This window comes from Zootoca vivipara, chromosome 4, assembly GCF_965207765.1.
Source record: "Zootoca vivipara chromosome 4, rZooViv2.hap1.1, whole genome shotgun sequence".
Lineage (NCBI taxonomy): Eukaryota > Metazoa > Chordata > Lepidosauria > Squamata > Lacertidae > Zootoca > Zootoca vivipara.
Window position 1 is genome coordinate 102053977 of NC_142587.1, and position 18647 is coordinate 102072623.

General features: G+C 44.8%; 5 protein-coding genes across 5 annotated transcripts in view; 4 read left to right on the top strand and 1 right to left on the bottom strand.

Moving 5' to 3' along the window:
• LOC132592062 (uncharacterized) overlaps nucleotides 1-18647 on the bottom strand; it is a 295543-nt gene that overhangs the window by 68116 nt on the left and 208780 nt on the right.
• Nucleotides 380-1339, top strand: LOC118085012 (olfactory receptor 51A4-like). Its single transcript, XM_035115264.1, has one exon. The coding sequence runs from the start codon at nucleotides 380-382 to the stop codon at nucleotides 1337-1339; it is 960 nt and encodes a 319-aa protein (XP_034971155.1).
• Nucleotides 5149-6084, top strand: LOC118085594 (olfactory receptor 51G2-like). Its single transcript, XM_035116425.2, has one exon. The coding sequence runs from the start codon at nucleotides 5149-5151 to the stop codon at nucleotides 6082-6084; it is 936 nt and encodes a 311-aa protein (XP_034972316.2).
• LOC118085592 (olfactory receptor 51G2-like) lies at nucleotides 13310-14251 on the top strand. The gene has a single exon (XM_035116423.1). The coding sequence runs from the start codon at nucleotides 13310-13312 to the stop codon at nucleotides 14249-14251; it is 942 nt and encodes a 313-aa protein (XP_034972314.1).
• On the top strand, nucleotides 17050-18027 carry LOC118085011 (olfactory receptor 52R1-like). Its single transcript, XM_060274022.2, has one exon. It carries the CDS (start codon nucleotides 17050-17052, stop codon nucleotides 18025-18027), a length of 978 nt encoding a protein of 325 aa, XP_060130005.2.

The window sequence follows — 18647 nt, forward strand, 5'->3', positions numbered from 1 at the left end:
GAGTGTGAGGGAGTCTGTCCCGCTATCCAACAGCTCTTACTGTCAGAAGGTTCTTCCTGATGTTTAGTCGGAACGTCCTTTCTTGTTACTTGAATCCAGAGATTCGGGTCCCTTGATCATCTTGGTTTCCCTCATCTGCACAGGCTTCCCTGCGATGGTCAATGTCCATGTGACAATGGAAAAGCAATTTGTGATTCACACTTAGCCTGGAAGGGGAAAGAAATGCACACCACTCAAGAAAATAACATTTTGAAAACCGCTTTGAGGGCTTTTCTTCTTCTTACAATCAAGTGGTGTATAAATTTTATGAAAGAAATAACTGTGTTTCTTTTAATAGAGAACAGCAAAGACTACGGGAGAAAGTTATTGGAAGACTATCATGTCCTCCAACCACTCAGCCTTCAGTCCTCCTGTGTTCCTCCTGACAGGCTTCCCAGGGCTAGAAAAACACCATGCCTGGATCTCCATCCCCATCTTCTCCATGTACCTGGTAGCCATTGCAGGGAACAGTACCATCCTCATCATCATCAAGATGGATCAAGCCCTCCATGAGCCCATGTACTATTTCCTCTCCATGCTGGCCATGACAGACCTGGGCTTGTCCATTACCACTCTGCCCACCATGTTGAGCGTTCTGTGGTTCAGTCACCGTGTGATCAGCTTCAACGCCTGCCTGGCCCAGATGTACTTCATCCACACCTTGTCCATTGCTGAGTCAGGAATTTTGTTGGCCATGGCCTTCGATCGCTTGGTGGCCATCCGGAACCCCTTGAGGTACACAACGATCTTGACCAACAAAACTATAATCAAGATTGGGGTGGGGGTTGCCTTTCGGGCTGCCTTCCTCGTCCTCCCTGGATCCCTCCTGCTGAGAAGGCTGCAGTATGGAAAAGTAAGTGTGCTTTCCTATTCATTTTGCTTGCACCAGGATGTTCTGAAAGTGGTGCATTCAGACAAGAGAACCAACAGCATCTTTGGTTTGCTGGTGATGCTCTTTTCCACTGCTGTGGATTCCCTGTTGCTCGTCCTGTCCTACTTCATGATTCTCAGAACTGTGTTGGGAGTTGCCTCCAAGGAGGAGCGTTTCAAGGCGCTGAGTACTTGTGTCTCCCACATCTGCGCTGTCCTAAGTTTCTACATCCCCATGCTTGGCTTGACTATGATCCACCGCTATGGGAAGCATGCTCCACCCATCATTTTCATCCTCATCGCTAATGTCTATCTCTTGGTGCCGCCTCTGATGAACCCTATTGTGTACAGTGTGAAAACCAAGCAGATCCGCACACGGATAATCTTGAAGCTCCGGAAGAAGGAAAAGGCACTAAAAGCCTCAAAGTGACAGGTTTCCCGACGCTACATATTCATTCATTTATTTTATTTATTCATTCTGGTTGTTTTATGGCCAAAGACCTAGGTAAAAAGAAAAGTTTTCACCTGGCACCTAAAGACATGTAATGATGGTGAGCCTCTCTGGCAAGAGAATTCCACAGATAGGGAGCCACTACAGAAAAGGTCCATTCTCAGGTTGTTACCCTCTGAACCTCTCAAGGAGTGGAAACACAGAGAAGGGCCTTGGAAGACAAGCACAGCATCTGAGTCAGCTTGTATGGGGAGAGATGGTCCTTAAGGTATTGAGGTCCCGAGCCATGTAAGACATTTTAGGTGAGCTCTAGCACTCTGAATTGGGCCCAGAACTACTTAGTAGACAGTGCAGCTGAGCCAGAATTGTCTTGCCCTGGTGGGCAACCTGACCATCAAAATTTGCACTAGCTGAAGTTTCTGGACCATCTTTAGAGGCAGCTTCATGTATAACAAATTACAGTAATCTAACCTAGAGATTACCAGGGCTTAGGCCACAGAAGTTAGGCTATCCCTGTTCATATAGGGGTGTAGTTGGGCCACCAGTCGAAGCTGACAGAAGGCACTCCATGCCACCAAGATCACCTGAGTCTCAAGCGACAGCAATGGGTTCAGAAGAAACTCCAAGCTATGCTTCTGCTCCTTTACAGGGAGTGTAACCTCATGAAGAGCAGGCAGTCTCCCACCTTCCCATCTACAAAACCACCCACCAACAGTGCCTCTGTCTTATCTCATACCCTCCAACACTCCTCAGATGAAAATCGTGACATTCTATTATTTGAGGAATGTTGGAGGCTATGTAGACTTGTTAAATTTGCACAGCAAGCAGAGAGATTTAAGGGTAAGTTTCTCCCCTTTCCCACCCCTGCCTTCTGAGCTCTCCTCCCACACTTGCCTGGCGATAGATGGAATTCAACATTACCCTTTTCCTATTGTTCTGTCTGTGCGGCATTGCTCTTTGCCAGATGGAAAGATGCCCGTCTCCTCCCTCTGTGTGCTGTTCAGGGGGTTCTACTGAGCCCCCCCCAGGCCTTTTTCAGAGGGTGTGGGGGTGCAGGGGGAAGAGACATGGGAAAGACACACTTCATAAGCGGAAGTCTTTGCCCAAGGCTTCTGCTTACGGGGTTGGTTAGGTGAATCTTCCCCAATAACTCTTTCAAATCTGCTCATTCACGAATCCATTCCAACCTGTTTCTGCATTTGTTGTCATCCATCTGTCTCAAGAGACAATGGAGTGTGCCTCTGGGGGGAGAAGTCAAACCAATGTATTAGCAACACCAAAGTGACTTCCTCAGGGTGCAAGTCTGGGCAGTATTTCTGGAGGTTATGGGCTACCCAAACAACATCACCTTTTTGGACAAAGGAAAGCAGAGCAAGACATTTGGCACCAGCCTGGGTGCAGGAGTTGCTGGAAGGAGATGTACAAGGAGCCACCCAACCATCATAGGAACCATAGCTGCCAAGTTTTCCCTTTTCTCACGAGGAAGCCTATTCAGCATAAGGGAATTTCCCTTTAAAAAAGGGATAACTTGGCAGCTATGATAGGAACTCCACTCTGGATCTTTATAGGGTTTACCCTTGAGCCTTTTTTTCTGAATGGCTGGGGAGACCTGGGCAGATGGGCGGGGTATAAATAAATTATTATTATTATTATTATTATTATTATTATTATTATTATTACTATTATTATTCCAAAAATATCCTGCAGGGAAGCAGAGACTTAAGTTCAGAGTTTTCCTTCTCCTAGATGGGTTACCTTCCCAGGTGAATGAGCACCAATTGCCCCTCACTTTTTATGCATTAATCTACTTTAAAAAATACCAAACGCAAAACACCCCTGCATGAAAAATTGCATTTCAATATATTTTTGTAAATCTTCTCACAAACTACACTTCTCCAATCCTTATCCTAAAACATACATTTTAAAATACATCTTGGTACATCTTTAAACCAAACATCGGCCACAGCAAATTTTGTGGATTGTTAAATCTGAAGGAAACTACGTTCCTGTCCTCATAGTGCAAGAAATAGGGATAATTTCAGTTCATATTAAAATTCACAAGAGCAACTTTGTCAAGCATCCATAAGCATGACACACAAAATCCTACAAAAATAACCCAAGTCCCCAGGAATTCATTTTGGGCTTGGTGGATAATGAACTTTTCAGCCCAAGGGCAGCTTCCAGTGATGTAAGAATCTCCCAAGAGGGGAACACAAGAACACATAAAGGCTCCTTGCGTTGCTGGAATTGTAAGCACTTGTTCATGTGCAAAGATGATGCTGAATGTCTCTTTGCTGTAGAATGCAAGACACACAAAATTGCTGAAGCGAGGAACCAAAAGCCCACTTGAATTGACTAGCTTTAAGTCCTCTAATGAGATGTGATTTGGGTGAGTTGCATTTCCTTTACTTGACATCTTTATAGACTCATTTTAACAGGCCATGGGGGTTTGCCGGTGCAGAAGGTTCTACTCAGATGAGAGTAGAACCCCACCACAAAACACCAACACCACATGAATTTTACTGTAGCAAACATTACTTCCAGATGCAGGTGTCAAGAGAAGAAAAAAGATACGCATTGTAGAGCACCTTGTGCCCTGCATTTCCTTTGGTCTGCATAGCCATCTCTTTCCCTGCCTGTGGTCTTTCTGAGGACCCCCTAAAACTCAAATGCTGAGACATTGTTGGGGAGCAGAGGTCCCTGGTTTAGTTTCCTTCTGGTGTGTGGGAGGGCACTGAGGACTTGGGCATCTTCAGTGTTGGCTTTCTTGCAAGCAGAAGATACTGCAGAGACCAAAAGCTTACTATAGCAGGCAGTGCACAATATGTTCCCAGAGATCAATGTGTGTAGCCTCTGCCCTTCAGTGCCATGCATATCCCAAGTCCAGCTAACTCCGGATGGACACCCTTAGCATTCCCTCACACCCTTATCTCTTGCAATTCAAAACTCACTGTCTTAAAACAGCTGCAGAGAACTCAAACCTCTCCTCTCCTGGATAATTCAAGTGGTTCCATGTGGAGAGCAGTTGCAGGCATTAAGCATGTCAAAGTTTATTCTTGGGTTCTAACCAATCTTCCACAGTGATAAATCTGGGGAAACACACAAATATACAGTTCCCGTTTGTCCCATCAGCCAGCCAGCCTCTCTGTTAAAGGGAAGAAAAGAGAATTTATCTGTGCTGTTATCTCAAAGAACAAAGGAATACAAGGCTTCTCAAAAGGTGAGTTTGCTAGAATTGTAGGAGTAGGTCTGGTGTCTCCTCTCCTTGGTGGATGCGCCTCTGCCCCATTGCTACTTCACAACACAAATAACAAGGAGTGAGGGCCTTGGGGGAAAGTGACCACACAATGCAAGAAGTTGGGAGCTTTTGGAAATCCAAAGGTGAGCATTGCCAAGTTTGTGCCTGAAACTTGAGGAAATATTTTTTTAATGAACTCAGAGGAATGCTAGGTAGGATCTCATGGCTCTATATACTGGTGCAAAAAGCAACCCAAGGTGTGTGGGAGATCCTCAAGGAGGAGCTGCAAAAAGGCACACTCACACCCACAATTCTAATGAAGAAAAAATTGGGTGGTTTTGAATCAAAGAATATGCGACAGATTATTCAGTTAAAATCAAAATGTAAATCAGCATAAGGAAATCTCTGTTTCACATTCAGGCTCTGATGTCGACTTGGAAGAGAAGCTGTGTTGCCATTGGTGGGGAGGATTTGAATGTCTGAATAGCCAGATGACTTCTTTTTCTCTTAAATAGGGACCAACAAGGGACAATGGTCTTCAGACAACATCATGTCCATCTCTAACGAAACAGCTAGTGCTGCTGCTTACTTCCTCACAGGCTTCCCTGGGTTGGAGGAAAAACATATTTGGCTCTCCATCCCCATCTGCTCCGCGTCCCTCATAGCCATCGCAGGAAACTGCACCATCCTCTTCATCATCAGGACGGACAAAACCCTCCACAAGCCCATGTACTATTTCCTCTCCATGCTGGCCCTCTCTGACCTGGGTTTATCAATCGCCACTTTGCCCACCATGCTGAGCGTCCTGTGGTTCAACCACCGCATTATCCATTTCAACATATGCCTGATTCAGATGTACTTCATCCATACTTTCTCCATCGTTGAGTCAGGTATTCTGTTGGCCATGGCCTTTGACCGTCTGGTGGCCATCCGGAACCCTCTGAGATATACATCTATCTTGACCAACAGAAACATCATCAAGATAGGGTTGGGCGTTGCCCTTCGGGCCGCCCTTCTTGTCTTTCCAACTGCCATTCTCCTGAAGAGGCAGCGGTATGGAAGAGTCAATGTACTTTCTTATTCGTTCTGCTTGCACCAAGATATTTTGAATGTTGTGTGTTCCGACAGGAAAATTAGCAGCATCTATGGCTTGATGGTGGTGATTTCCTCCATGGCTCTTGATTCTGTGTTGCTGGTTTTTTCCTATATCATGATCCTCAAAACTGTGTTGAGCATTGCCTCCAAGCAAGAGCGCCTTCGGGCCTTGAATACTTGCATCTCTCACATCTGTGCTGTCCTCACTTTCTATATCCCAATGATTGGCCTCTCTATGATCCATCGCTATGGGAAAAATGCCCCACCCATTGTCCACATCCTCATGGCCAATGTGTACCTCCTGGTGCCACCATTGATGAATCCCGCTGTGTACAGTGTGAAAACCAAACAAATCCGAACAAGGATAATCAGACAATTTTGGAAGAGTTAACAGAAAACTCTTAGCAGGAGCAACCAGAGCAAGCAAGTTATAGGAGGGATTATCTTCTTCTTTCTTTGGTGATCACTTGTAGCCAAATAAGATTGCCTTCCATGAAAATGGTCTTAGCCGGGAGTCCATAAGTGATTGTGGAGGCCAATTCTGGATCCACATGTCTTTCCACAGTGGGGACATAGGTTTCCAGGCAGGAGTTGATCACAGTGAGGGTTTGCCAAACGTGCCTTCCTTTTAGCTCATTTCTCCTTTTCGCTCAGAGTTCATGCTTCTTCAAAGTCCATGACACCTTTGGTAAAGGCTGGAGCGCTCCAATTGGAGTGATTATGTATCCCCTTCAAGTTAGGGGTGCAGGACATCAGTCCCTTCCTCCAACTGTACAATTGCAAATTTAGCATTGAAAAGAACAGTGCATTGTTGGAACACCTTGAAGTTTAACTAATTTACTGTGGCTAAGTGGAATGCAGTCCAAACTGGTATTTTTATAATGTGGCCACCTAGGTGAGTACATAGCTCTAAACTGCATATAGGGAGAGGGGGGGGGGATTTGTTTGTTTTTCCCAAAGTGAGGACACAAATGCAAGAAATTCAGTCTGTCATCATGCTATGTGGCTTATAACTAAATGCAACAAATAATCAAACAAATACAAGAGCCAACCAACCTGCCAGGGATCCACTTCTGACTAGAGAAATACATCTAAAGAGGGACAATCGCTCCATAATTCATTGTTTTGCAACTTTAACAACAGCTGCAAAAGTCATTCCGTCCCAATGAATAACCTGTTTTCACCATTTTCCCTCTCAGCCTGGAAGAAGAGTGGTCTGTCAAACTGCAGATGACTCAATAATGAACCTTATCAGTTCCTTGGCAGTTCACAAACTCCTTTCATCATTCCATCTGACTGACTATAAATGAGCAGTTATACTTCCAATTAAATTAAATTGCAAGTCTTTTATTATTCACTCTGTAAATAATAAAGGATGGGGAAGAGTCAGCTCTAAGTTTCCACCGTAAACCTTTTGCAAAACAGAGCTTCCCTCCCTTCCCCCCTTTTAAAACTCACACAGTTCTGTTTAATGTTATATTCCATATCTATAACCCTCGCTTGTACAAATATAATTTGAACTAACATTCAGAGAATGGTTGCCGAATCACAAATGTGGAGAAGAAAACTTTAAATAAAGAAACTGTAGGCTCCCCTCAACCCCCTGTCTTTTGCACTGAATGAAGTTTTATCTAAAGTTCAAACCTAAAAATCCTTGCAGTTGGTTTTGTTCCACAGTTTGTGATCTCATCTGTTCCAGCATGTGCCTGTACTTTAGTCCAATTAAGCTCCTATTAACAGTAGGCACTGGAGGGTTTTCGGCAGGCGAAGTGTTTTTGCACTCAGAGCCTCCCTGTCTCCTGCATTCCATGCCAGAGGGAGAGCCAGGTACTGCGAGTGAAGCCCATTCCCTTCTGTCCCTGGGGGGAATTTGCAAGGATATTTGCTCTCAATCATACTTGTTTTTCCTTCACCAACGATCTCCCACTGTTGTGGGGTCTGCCTCCATTAATGCAGAGCGGAACCGGAAGCCAATTTAGCACCTTGGGAAATCAGCCCTGAGTGCTCACTGGAAGGACAACTGCGGGAGGCAGTGGAAGACAGGAGTGTCTGGCGTGCTCTGGTCCATGGGGTCACGAAGAGTCGAACATGACTAAATGACTAAACAACAACAACAAAAACTAACTAGTTTCCTGTGGCTAAGTGGAACACAAACTGCATTGTCATATTAAAGGAAACAGTCACCCATGTGATTTGTAGGTCTAGGTTCAATATAGGATGAAGGGCAGGTTTATACAGTCAGCAAAAACAAGACCTGGAGCTGGCTGTAACTCAGATCATCAGCTTCTTATAGCAAAATTCCAGCTTAAACTGAAGAAAGTAGGAAAAACCACTGGGCCAGTAAAATACAATCTGAATCAAATCCCTTATGAATACACAGTGGAAGTGAGGAACAGGTTTAAGGATTTAGATTTGGTGGACAGAGTGCCTGAAGAACTATGGATGGAGGCTCGTAACATTATACAGGAGGCAGCAACGAAAACCATCCCAAGGGAAAGGAAATGCAAGAAAGCAAAATGGCTGTCCAACGAGGCCTTACAAATAGCGGAGGAGAGGAGGCAAGCAAAATGCAAGGGGGATAGGGAAAGATACAGGAAACTGAATGCAGATTTCCAAAAAACAGCAAGGAGAGACAAGAGGGTCTTCTTAAATGAGCAATGCAAAGAAATAGAGGAAAACAATAGAATGGGGGAAACCAGAGATCTGTTCAAGAAAATTGGAGATATGAAAGGAACATTTCGTACAAAGATTACCATAATCAAGGACAAAAGTGGTAAGGACCTAACAGAAGCAGAAGACATCAAGAAGAGGTGGCAAGAATACACAGAGGAATTATACCAGAAACATATGGAGGTCTCGTACACCCCAGGTAGTGTGGTTGCTGACCTTGAGCCAGACATCTTGGAGAGTGAAGTCAAATGGGCACTGCTAATAACAAGGCCAGTGGAAGTGATGATATTCCAGCTGAACTATTTAAAATTTTAAAAGATGATGCTGTTAAGGTGCTACACTCAATATGCCAGCAAGTTTGGAAAACTCAGCAATGGCCAGAGGATTGGAGAAGATCAGTCTACATCCCAATTCCAAAGAAGGGCAGTGCCAAAGAATGCTCCAACCACCGCACAATTGCGCTCATTTCACACGCTAGCAAGGTTATGCTTAAAATTCTACAAGGCAGGCTTAGGCAGTATGTGGACCGAGAACTCCCAGAAGTGCAAGCTGGATTTCGAAAGGGCAGAGGAACCAGAGACCAAATAGCAAACATGCGCTGGATTATGGAGAAAGCTAGAGAGTTCCAGAAAAACGTCTACTTCTGCTTCATTGACTATGCAAAAGCCTTTGACTGTGTCGACCACAGCAAACTTTGGCAAGTTCTTAAAGAAATGGGAGTGCCTGATCACCTCATCTGTCTCCTGAGAAATCTCTATCTGGGACAAGAAGCTACAGTTAGAACTGGATATGGAACAACTGATTGGTTCAAAATTGGGAAAGGAGTACGACAAGGTTGTATATTGTCTCCCTGCTTATTTAACTTATATGCAGAATTCATCATGCGAAAGGCTGGACTAGATGAATCCCAAGCCGGAATTAAGATTGCCGGAAGAAATATCAACAACCTCAGATATGCAGATGACACAACCTTGATGACAGAAAGCGAGGAGGAATTAAAGAACCTTTTAATGAGGGTGAAAGAGGAGAGCGCAAAATATGGTCTGAAGCTCAACATCAAAAAAACCAAGATCATGGCCACTGGTCCCATCACCTCCTGGCAAATAGAAGGGAAGAAATGGAGGCAGTGAGATATTTTACTTTCTTGGGCTCCTTGATCACTGCAGATGGTGACAGCAGTCACGAAATTAAAAGACGCCTGCTTCTTGGGAGAAAAGCAATGACAAACCTAGACAGCATCTTAAAAAGCAGAGACATCACCTTGCCGACAAAGGTCCGTATAGTTAAAGCTATGGTTTTCCCAGTAGTGATGTATGAAAGTGAGAGCTGGACCATAAAGAAGGCTGATCGCCGAAGAATTGATGCTTTTGAATTATGGTGCTGGAGGAGACTCTTGAGAGTCCCATGGGCTGCAAGAAGATCAAACCTATCCATTCTGAAGGAAATCAGCCCTGAGTGCTCCCTGGAAGGACAGATCGTGAAGCTGAGGCTCCAATACTTTGGCCACCTCATGAGAAGAGAAGAATCCTTGGAAAAGACCCTGATGTTGGGAAAGATTGAGGGCACTAGGAGAAGGGGACGACAGAGGACAAGATGGTTGGACAGTGTTCTCGAAGCTACGAACATGAGTTTGACCAAACTGCGAGAGGCAGTGCAAGACAGGAGTGCCTGGCGTGCTATGGTCCATGGGGTCACAAAGAGTCGGACACGACTAAACGACTAAACAACAAAAACCAAGGTGAGGGCAAAAATGCAAAAAAAAAAAAAATCAAAGTCTGCTAATGATACATGGGAGGTGGAGTGCAGAGAAGTCCATTGTGATAGGGGGTGAGGCACAGTTCCTTCAGCTTGACACAAATCACCTGTAAATATATTGTGCATGTGCATTTGCCACAAGGAAAAATGAAGTACTTTTCGAACACCACTCACTTCCTTGCATGGCAGAAGGCTGGACTAGACCACCTTTTGAGAACATGGATAGCTCAGTTGGCCAGAGTGGGGTGCTGATAATGCCAAGGTTGCAGGTTCAATCCATGGGACAACTGCCTATACATGCACTGCAGGGGGCTAGACTACCTGTAGATGATCCTCAGGGTCCCTTCCAATGAATCATAGAATCATAGAGTTGGAAGAGACCACAAGGGCCATCCAGTCCAACCCCCTGCCAAGCAGGAAACACCATCAAAGCATTCCTGACAGATGGCTGTCAAGCCTCTGCTTAAACACCTCCAAAGAAGGAGACTCCGCCACACTCCTTGATTCTACGATTCTCTGCAATTCTATGATTCTGTTATATCCACACAATTACATTGATGTATAGTGCAGAGTTGTGTGAGAGAGATGATACCAGGATACGTGTTAAGAACCTCCAACTTTTTATTGCACTTTGAAGTGTCATGCAGCAGGGAATAGCATTGTAATCAAGAGAGAAATGGCCAAGTGTTCAGTACAGTGTCCCCTCTCCCCTGCAATTTGCTTTGTAAAAAAAAGAAACAAACAACGGCACAGCAGTACATAACAAGTGAAAGTGGGTTTAGTGTGGATTCAGACCTTCTCCTTCAGAGTCTTGGCCATCCCTTTCAATGGAGTGAGAAGGAAGGGGAAGAGTTTGTCTCTACTCTCATTTGCTCTTCTGTTTAAGATTGAGCCTCCAAGGCTATTTTCAGAAAGAAAGAAAGAAAGAAAGAAAGAAAGAAAGAAAGAAAGAAAGAAAGAAAGAAAGAAAGAAAGAAAGAAAGAAAGAAAGAAGAGTCCTCAGGTATGTGACATCCAATTCAGTTCCAATATTACCCTGACTTTCTTATTTCCATTACAATTCATGAGGCTGAACAAATGTAGGTTTGTTGATCTTGGGTCTCCTAAATGAAGAAAACAATCGCCTTCTTAAAGGGGCTCCTCTAAGCATGAACATGGGGACTGCAGCATTGCTTGCACGTTCATTTAGTCAGAATGGTGCAACCCAAGGGCAACTGATGCAAGCACTTCCCACAGGGGAACATGGGGACACATAATGGCTCCCTTGCACTGCCGGCATCACAGACATGTGTCCATAAGTAGACGCGATGCTGGCTGTCTCTTGCTGTAGCATCAGAGACGCAGGAAAAGTCTAACAAGAGGCGGTTTGGTGAGTTGCATTTCCTTGTCATCATGATAGGCTCACCTTAACAAGTCTTAGGGGGTTGTCAGTGCAGTAGGTTCAACTTAGGTGAGAATGGAGCAGGGAAGGAAGAGAAGGAAGAGAAGGAAGAGAAGGAAGAGAAGGAAGGAAGGAAGGAAGGAAGGAAGGAAGGAAGGAAGGAAGGAAGGAAGGAAGGAAGGAAGGAAGGAAGGAAGGGAATCCTGAGATAGCAGGCAACTTCAGATCTGTCCAGTGCTATTTTTCTAGAAAAAGAGGTGCCAGAACTCACCACAAACACCTCCCTTGTTCTCTTATAATGCCAATGGCACCCACCTGTGTGCTGCCAGAACTGAGGGCACTGTGGACTTGGGGCATCTTCAATATTTGCTTTACTACAAATATACAAACAGAACATACCACACAGAAACCAAAAGCTTCCTGTAGCAGACAGTGCACATCACACTCCCAGAAATCAAAGGCTTCACTGCTCAGTGCCATACATATCCTAAGTCGAGTTCACTCCAGCTAGACACTCCTAGCACACTCTCACTCTCTTCTCTCTGGCAGTTCAAAACTCCCTCTCTCTCTAACACCCCGCGCTGCAGAGCACTCCCCTGACAGCCCTCCACTCCAGGATAATTCTAGTTGCCCCACCTGGAAAGCATCCTCAGGCATTAAGTATTTTAACATTCTTTCTCAGGCTCTGACCATCCCTTCACTGAGATAAATCTGGGCAAACATGTGAATATACGGCATTTCCAACCTCTCTCTTGAAGGGAAGAAGAGAAAATATTTGCGGTGCTACCTCAAAGAACAAATGAACACAAGGAATTTTGAACAGCAAGTCTGCTAGAATTATAGAAGTGGGGCTGATATCCCCTCAGGGACTGTTTCCTTGCCACTTAGCAGCATCATACGCAAAACAGCAGGGAGGAAAAGTGAAAATGTAATGCTGGAATTCAGGATCTTACATGAATCCAAAGGTGAGCCTAATCAAGTGTGCACCCTGAAGAAACCCGATGTTAATGAACTCAGAGAAGTATTAGGCAGGATTTCACGACTCTCTTTTGATAGAATGGGAACCTGGGCTGATTCAACGGAGACAAAGACAGAATTATCCATTCGGGGAGAATCAATGCACACATATCGGAAGTGGGGTGTGTGCTGAAAGCCATCAGCCAGGCTCCCAAGGTGCTGGTCCTTGACACAGACCAAGCTATTCAAAACCTTTACTGAGAAAACCAGAATATATGAGGTCAGTTAATGCAGTTGAAGGCTGCCATGAATGGCATACAAGCAGCACCCCATGCTACCCTTGCCATGCACCGTTAGTGCAGACCTGAGTCTTGTTCCCTGCTAAGTTCTGAGGAACCCGTGGAGAGTTTGAGCTAGGTGTGAGCGTATGCGTGTCTGACTTTCCAACTGATTAAGCCATTTGCAGTTTGTTCGAGGGGGAAGCCAGCCGCTGGGTGGTCCCTTTCTAGTTGCCCGGCATGCTTACCAGATGAATTGTGGCACTTTTACCACAGACAAGACCGAGGTGTATCAAAGGTCTACAGGGATAAATTAATTATTGAACATGATATTGCTCTTGGGTGCTTTGGAACAGATGGTTTTGAATTGAAGAATGTGGGGTAGATTTTGTAGTCAAAATCAAATTGTAAAATACTATTATCTTTATTTTGTGTTCAGGCTGTGATGGCTACTGTAGGAGGGAAAGGATCAGTTGCAGCTGGTGGAAAGGAATGGGATGTCGGAATAATCAGAAGGCTTCCATTTTTCTAATTCAGGGAGCAGCAAAGGGCACAGTACAGTCTTTGACAAGATCATGTTCTACATCAACGAGACAGTCAGTACTCCTGCTTTCCTCCTCACGGGCTTTCCTGGGCTAGAGAAACACCACACCTGGATTTCCATCCCCATCTGCTCCATGTACCTCACAGCCATCGCAGGAAACTGCACCATCCTCTTCATCATCAAGACGGACCAAACCCTCCATGAGCCCATGTACTATTTCCTCTCAATGCTGGCCATGACAGACCTGGGACTATCCTGTGTCACTCTGCCCACCATGCTGAGAGTCCTGTGGTTCAACCACCGCACAATTGGTTTCAACACCTGCCTGGTCCAGATGTACTTCATCCATACTTTCTCTATTCTTGAGTCAGGCATTCTAATCTCCATGGCCTTTGATCGTCTGGTGGCCATCCGGAACCCTCTGAGATATACATCTATCTTGACCAACAGAAACATCATCAAGATAGGGGTGGGGGTTGCCCTTCGGGCCACCCTTCTTGTGTTCCCAGCCTCCTTCCTCCTGAAGAGGCTGCAGTATGGAAAAGAAAATGTGCTCTCTTATTCATTCTGCTTGCACCAGGATATTCTGAAGGTGGTACGTTCCGACAGGAAAGTCAGCAGCATCTATGGCTTGATGGTGGTGATCTCCTCCATGGTTCTTGACTCTGTGTTGCTGGTTTTTTCCTATATCATGATCCTCAAAACTGTGCTAAGCATTGCCTCCAAGCAAGAGCGCTTTCGGGCCTTGAACACTTGCATCTCTCACATCTGTGCTGTCCTCACTTTCTATATCCCAATGATTGGCCTCTCTATGATCCATCGCTATGGGAAAAATGCCCCACCCATTGTTCACATCCTCATGGCCAATGTGTACCTTCTGGTGCCGCCACTGATGAATCCCACTGTGTACAGTGTAAAAACCAAACAAATTCGAACAAGGATAGTTAAACTGTTTCAGAAGGGCAAAAGTTAACTGAAGTATCTTAGAAAAAACATTCAACACATTTATGTGTAGGAGGCTGTGTTGTTCCCAAGTCTGGATTTTGAAACTGATGTCCTTAATTTGCCCTGGTGAAGTGAGAGGCTTGTGGCCTGATTATGACCGAAGGGTGAAATCAGTTTTAAGAACGTATATAAAATTAATCAGCAAAAAACCCATTAAATTTATTGCAGTCTATGAAATATGTGAGGACGCGGGTGGCGCTGTGGTCTAAACCACAGAGACTAGGGCTTGCTGACCAGAAAGTCAGCGGTTCAAATCCCCACAATGGGGTGAGCTCCAATTGTTCGGTCCCAGCTCCTGCCCATCTAGCAGTTTGAAAGCACATCAAAGTGCAAGTAGATAAATAGGTGAACTGTGTTTCCATGCGCTGCTCTTGTTCACCAGAAGCCACTTAGTCATGCTAGCCACATGACCTGGAAGCTGTCTGCAGACAAATACCAGCTCCCTCGGCCTATAGAGCGAGATGAGCATGCAACCCCAGAGTTGTATAAAGTGGTATAGAAATGAAGTGGTATAGAAAGTGGTATAGAAATGAAATTAATAATAATAATAATAATAAATATTTATTATTTATTCTTCCTCTTACTCACTTGTGTTAGTTTAACATCTAGTTAGCATCACTTTGCAGCATGAAATGTGGAAACTTCTGAGACAAGGTTGCTTATCCTTATTACGTTATTAATTATCTAGGATGCTTTTTCCTTCTAAACAAAATAATCACACAGAAGTCTGTAATGCATTAATAAAAATATTGTTTAGTTACATAAAGCTTCAGTCTTGATTCTATTCATCAAAATACAACTGAAAATAAATAAAATTTAAAGCATTTAAAAAAACTGTTAAAAACATCAGAACACAATATCTAAAACAATCTAAGAGCAGGTGTCACCAAATCATGTGAGGAATTCAACGTTGAATGTTCTACCAGTGCAAACATTTCACCTTGACTAACAGAGCAACCCGCCTCTCCTTCCCACACATGCTATTCTGGTGCTTTTGCTGGGCCCCCAGAGCCAACTTCAGGGGTCACAGGAGGTGTGCAGGTGTGGAAGCCACAATGGCTATGCTCTGCCTCCACAGCTGGAGGCAGGAATGCTTCCAAATACCAGTTCCTGGAGACCACAAGAGGGGAGAGGGTTCTTGCACAAAGGCACTGCTTGTGGGCTTCCCCTTGAGGCACCTGGCTGGGCACTGTGAGAAGAGGATACTGGACTAGATGGGAGGATTCATTAGTTTTATCCTACCCAAAGTGTCTGGATATACCTACTGAAAGAAAAACATTTTAAGCAGGCATCTCAGAGTACAGTGATGGTGCCTGCCTAATGTCACACAAGCTGCCTTGAGCCAGTGTGTTAGTGTACGACAGGCACGTCCAGCAGGCAGATCGTCTGTGGTAGATCAGTGGTTCCCCACAAAGAAGCTCAACAACTTAGGCCTTCCTATAAAAGCTCAACAACTTAGACCTGAACCCCCTTGGGAGTTGGCACCCCAACTAGATGCACAACCCATATGGGAGATGGGCACCTGGCTGCATTTTCTCTCTCTTTTGTACTTGAGCTTCCCACCAGTGAAGATGGCAGTAATCACCCAGAATGTGCCCATAATCAGCACCAGTTCCCAGGAGAGGGAGCAGGTCTCCCAAAAGAGATTCGCAAGCATCCACTTAAACCTTCTCTGGTTATCTCAGCAAACACAATGACATTGTGCAAACAAGACCGGTATTTTCATTGTACACAGCCGAACAAACCTCTTAAGACTTTCATAGGGGTAAGTTTTGCTAATTTTCATTTAGCTTCCTTCATGGAAAATTCATTCCCTCCTCCCAAAAATATTCTGATTCTAGCTGTTTTCAACTGAATGGGCTGTTATTTTTCCTTGCTTAGGGTACCCATTTCTTTATTCAACTTGTAGCTCAGGGAAAGCTGTGATTCAAACCTCGCATGGTGCTGGACTATGCAGTTCTATGATTTGAGGAAGTGGGGGTTGGGGCAGCGGTTGTTGCTTTCATGCCTGCTTGTGGACTTTCCTTTGTGGACTTTGTGGGAAAGAGGGTTCTGGACTAAGTGGGCTTGCTTTGGTCTTCTCTAGCAAAGCTCTCCTTCTTAAAAAAAAGAGCCCTGAATGACAGAGAACAAGGGTGTGCAAACAGCACAGGCATCACAGATCCTGCTGGAGAGCACGTTCTTGTTTTCGGCTACATTTTCCTTCTATATCCCAGTCCTAACAGAATGGAGTTTTAATAGGACTCCAGTGCAAGAAAGACAAATGGTTGCCAACAGAGGAAGAGCAGAACCTAGTAAAAAGCATATGTGGTGTATGGTGACCATGTTCTCCAAGCCCAAATGCTTTTCTTTAGCAAAAGATGCAACCTTGGTGCATTAATCCCTCTCTCTCTTGTTCCAACTGGCATGGGGGAAAATGGGACAGGGCTCAAACTGAGAGCTGCTGCTGTTAATTTTATGGTTTTATCTTTTTTGTAAATGGTTTCGAGTTTTTTCCTACAATCGTGTGAGATAGAAATTGTAGGAAATAAATAAATAAAATAAAATCTATTGCTCTGCCAGGCTCCATCAAGCTGCTCCCTCTTACAGTGAAAGTCACACGATATCCAAGGACAAAATATGACCAATCTTCATTTCATTAAAAACTCGCAGAGTAGCAGAAGCCTAATAAACTTGACAACTGGATCAGCAGGAATATGGCAAAGTTGAACAGAGATGCTCTGATGCCAGAGGCTGGAGGCAGAAACAAAGAGTCCACTGTGTGCCATGTTGCCGGTCAATGGCAGTGGTGCCCAGCAGCATCCTGCATTCTTCCTCCTGGTGGGCATACCAGGCTTGGAGTGGGCGCAGGCTTGGATTGCCATCCCTTTGTGCATCATGTATGTCATTGCAGTCCTGGGAAACAGCATCATTCTCTACGTGATCAAGACTGAGCCCAGACTGCAGGAGCCTATGTACCTTTTCCTGGCCATGCTGGCCATCACCGACCTGGTTCTTTCCACCTCCACTGTGCCCCAAATGCTGGCTGTTTTCTGGCTCAGTGCTGGGGCCATTGACTTCCATGCCTGCCTGGCCCAGATGTTTTTCATCCATGCCTTCTCGTCTGTCGAGTCGGGAGTGCTCATGGCCATGGCTCTCGACCGCTATGTGGCCATTTGCTACCCGCTCCAGCATTCGGCCATCCTCTCCTTGCAAGCCATAGGAACCCTGGGCAGCCTCGTTCTTCTGCGTGCAGTTCTCCTCATCAGCCCCTTTGCCTTCCTGGCTCACAGGCTTCCCTACTGTGGCCACCAATTCATTTCCCACTCCTACTGTGAGCACATGGCTGTGGTGAAGCTGGCTTGTGGGAATATCCAGGCCAACGTTGTTTATGGCCTCTTTGTGGCTTTTGTGGTAGTTGGATTCGATATCTTCATCATTGCTATGTCCTATGTCATGATCCTCAAGACCGTATTGAGACTCCCATCCCATGAGGCTTGTCTGAAAGCCTTTGGGACCTGTGCATCCCATATCTGTGTTATTCTTTCTTTCTATATTCCAGCTCTCTTCACTTTCCTCACTCACCGGTTTGGCCACAATGTCCCCCACCACATCCACATTATAGTGGCTATACTCTACCTTCTGGTGCCCCCCGCTTTGAATCCTGTTATATATGGGGTGAAAACCAAGATGATCAGGGAGAGGATTCTCACTATATTCCTTATTTCAGGCAGGCAAAGGACAACTTTCGGGGAGGGTACATAGCTCAATGGTGGCTCACAGGGTTTGGGTGGAGAACACCTTAAGTTCAATCCCAAGCATCTCCAGTTAAAACCATCTCTGGTATAAGGACTAGGAATTATATTTGTCTGGTCCTTTGGAACATCCAATGAAGCTGAATGTTGGAAGATTCAGGAGAGATAAAAAGGGCTTCTTCATGCAGTGCAGTCAAATTATGGAACTCCCTCCATCAGGAGGCTGTGACGGCCACCAACTTTGATAGCCTTAAAAGAGAATTCATGGAGGAGAGGGCAGTCAAAGGCTACTAGCATAAAGGTAACCGAAGACGCATTGGTTAATATGGTGTTAAAGATAAAGATTATAAGGAAGCCAGAAGACTGAGGTTAGATACGAGGATCTTCCATAATAGTCAAACAGTAAATAAGATAGGGAAAGAATTATTAGACATATGGAAGATTAATGAGAAGGTGCAAAGTACTCAAGCAATAATATGGGATACAATGAAAGCAGTGATGAGGGGAATTAGTATTAGGGAATCCAGTAAATTGGGGGGTACAAGAGATGAAAGCATTAGAGGAAGAAATTAGGAGACTGGAAAATCAATATATTAATGGTAAAGATAAAAGCAGTTATGCATAATAATA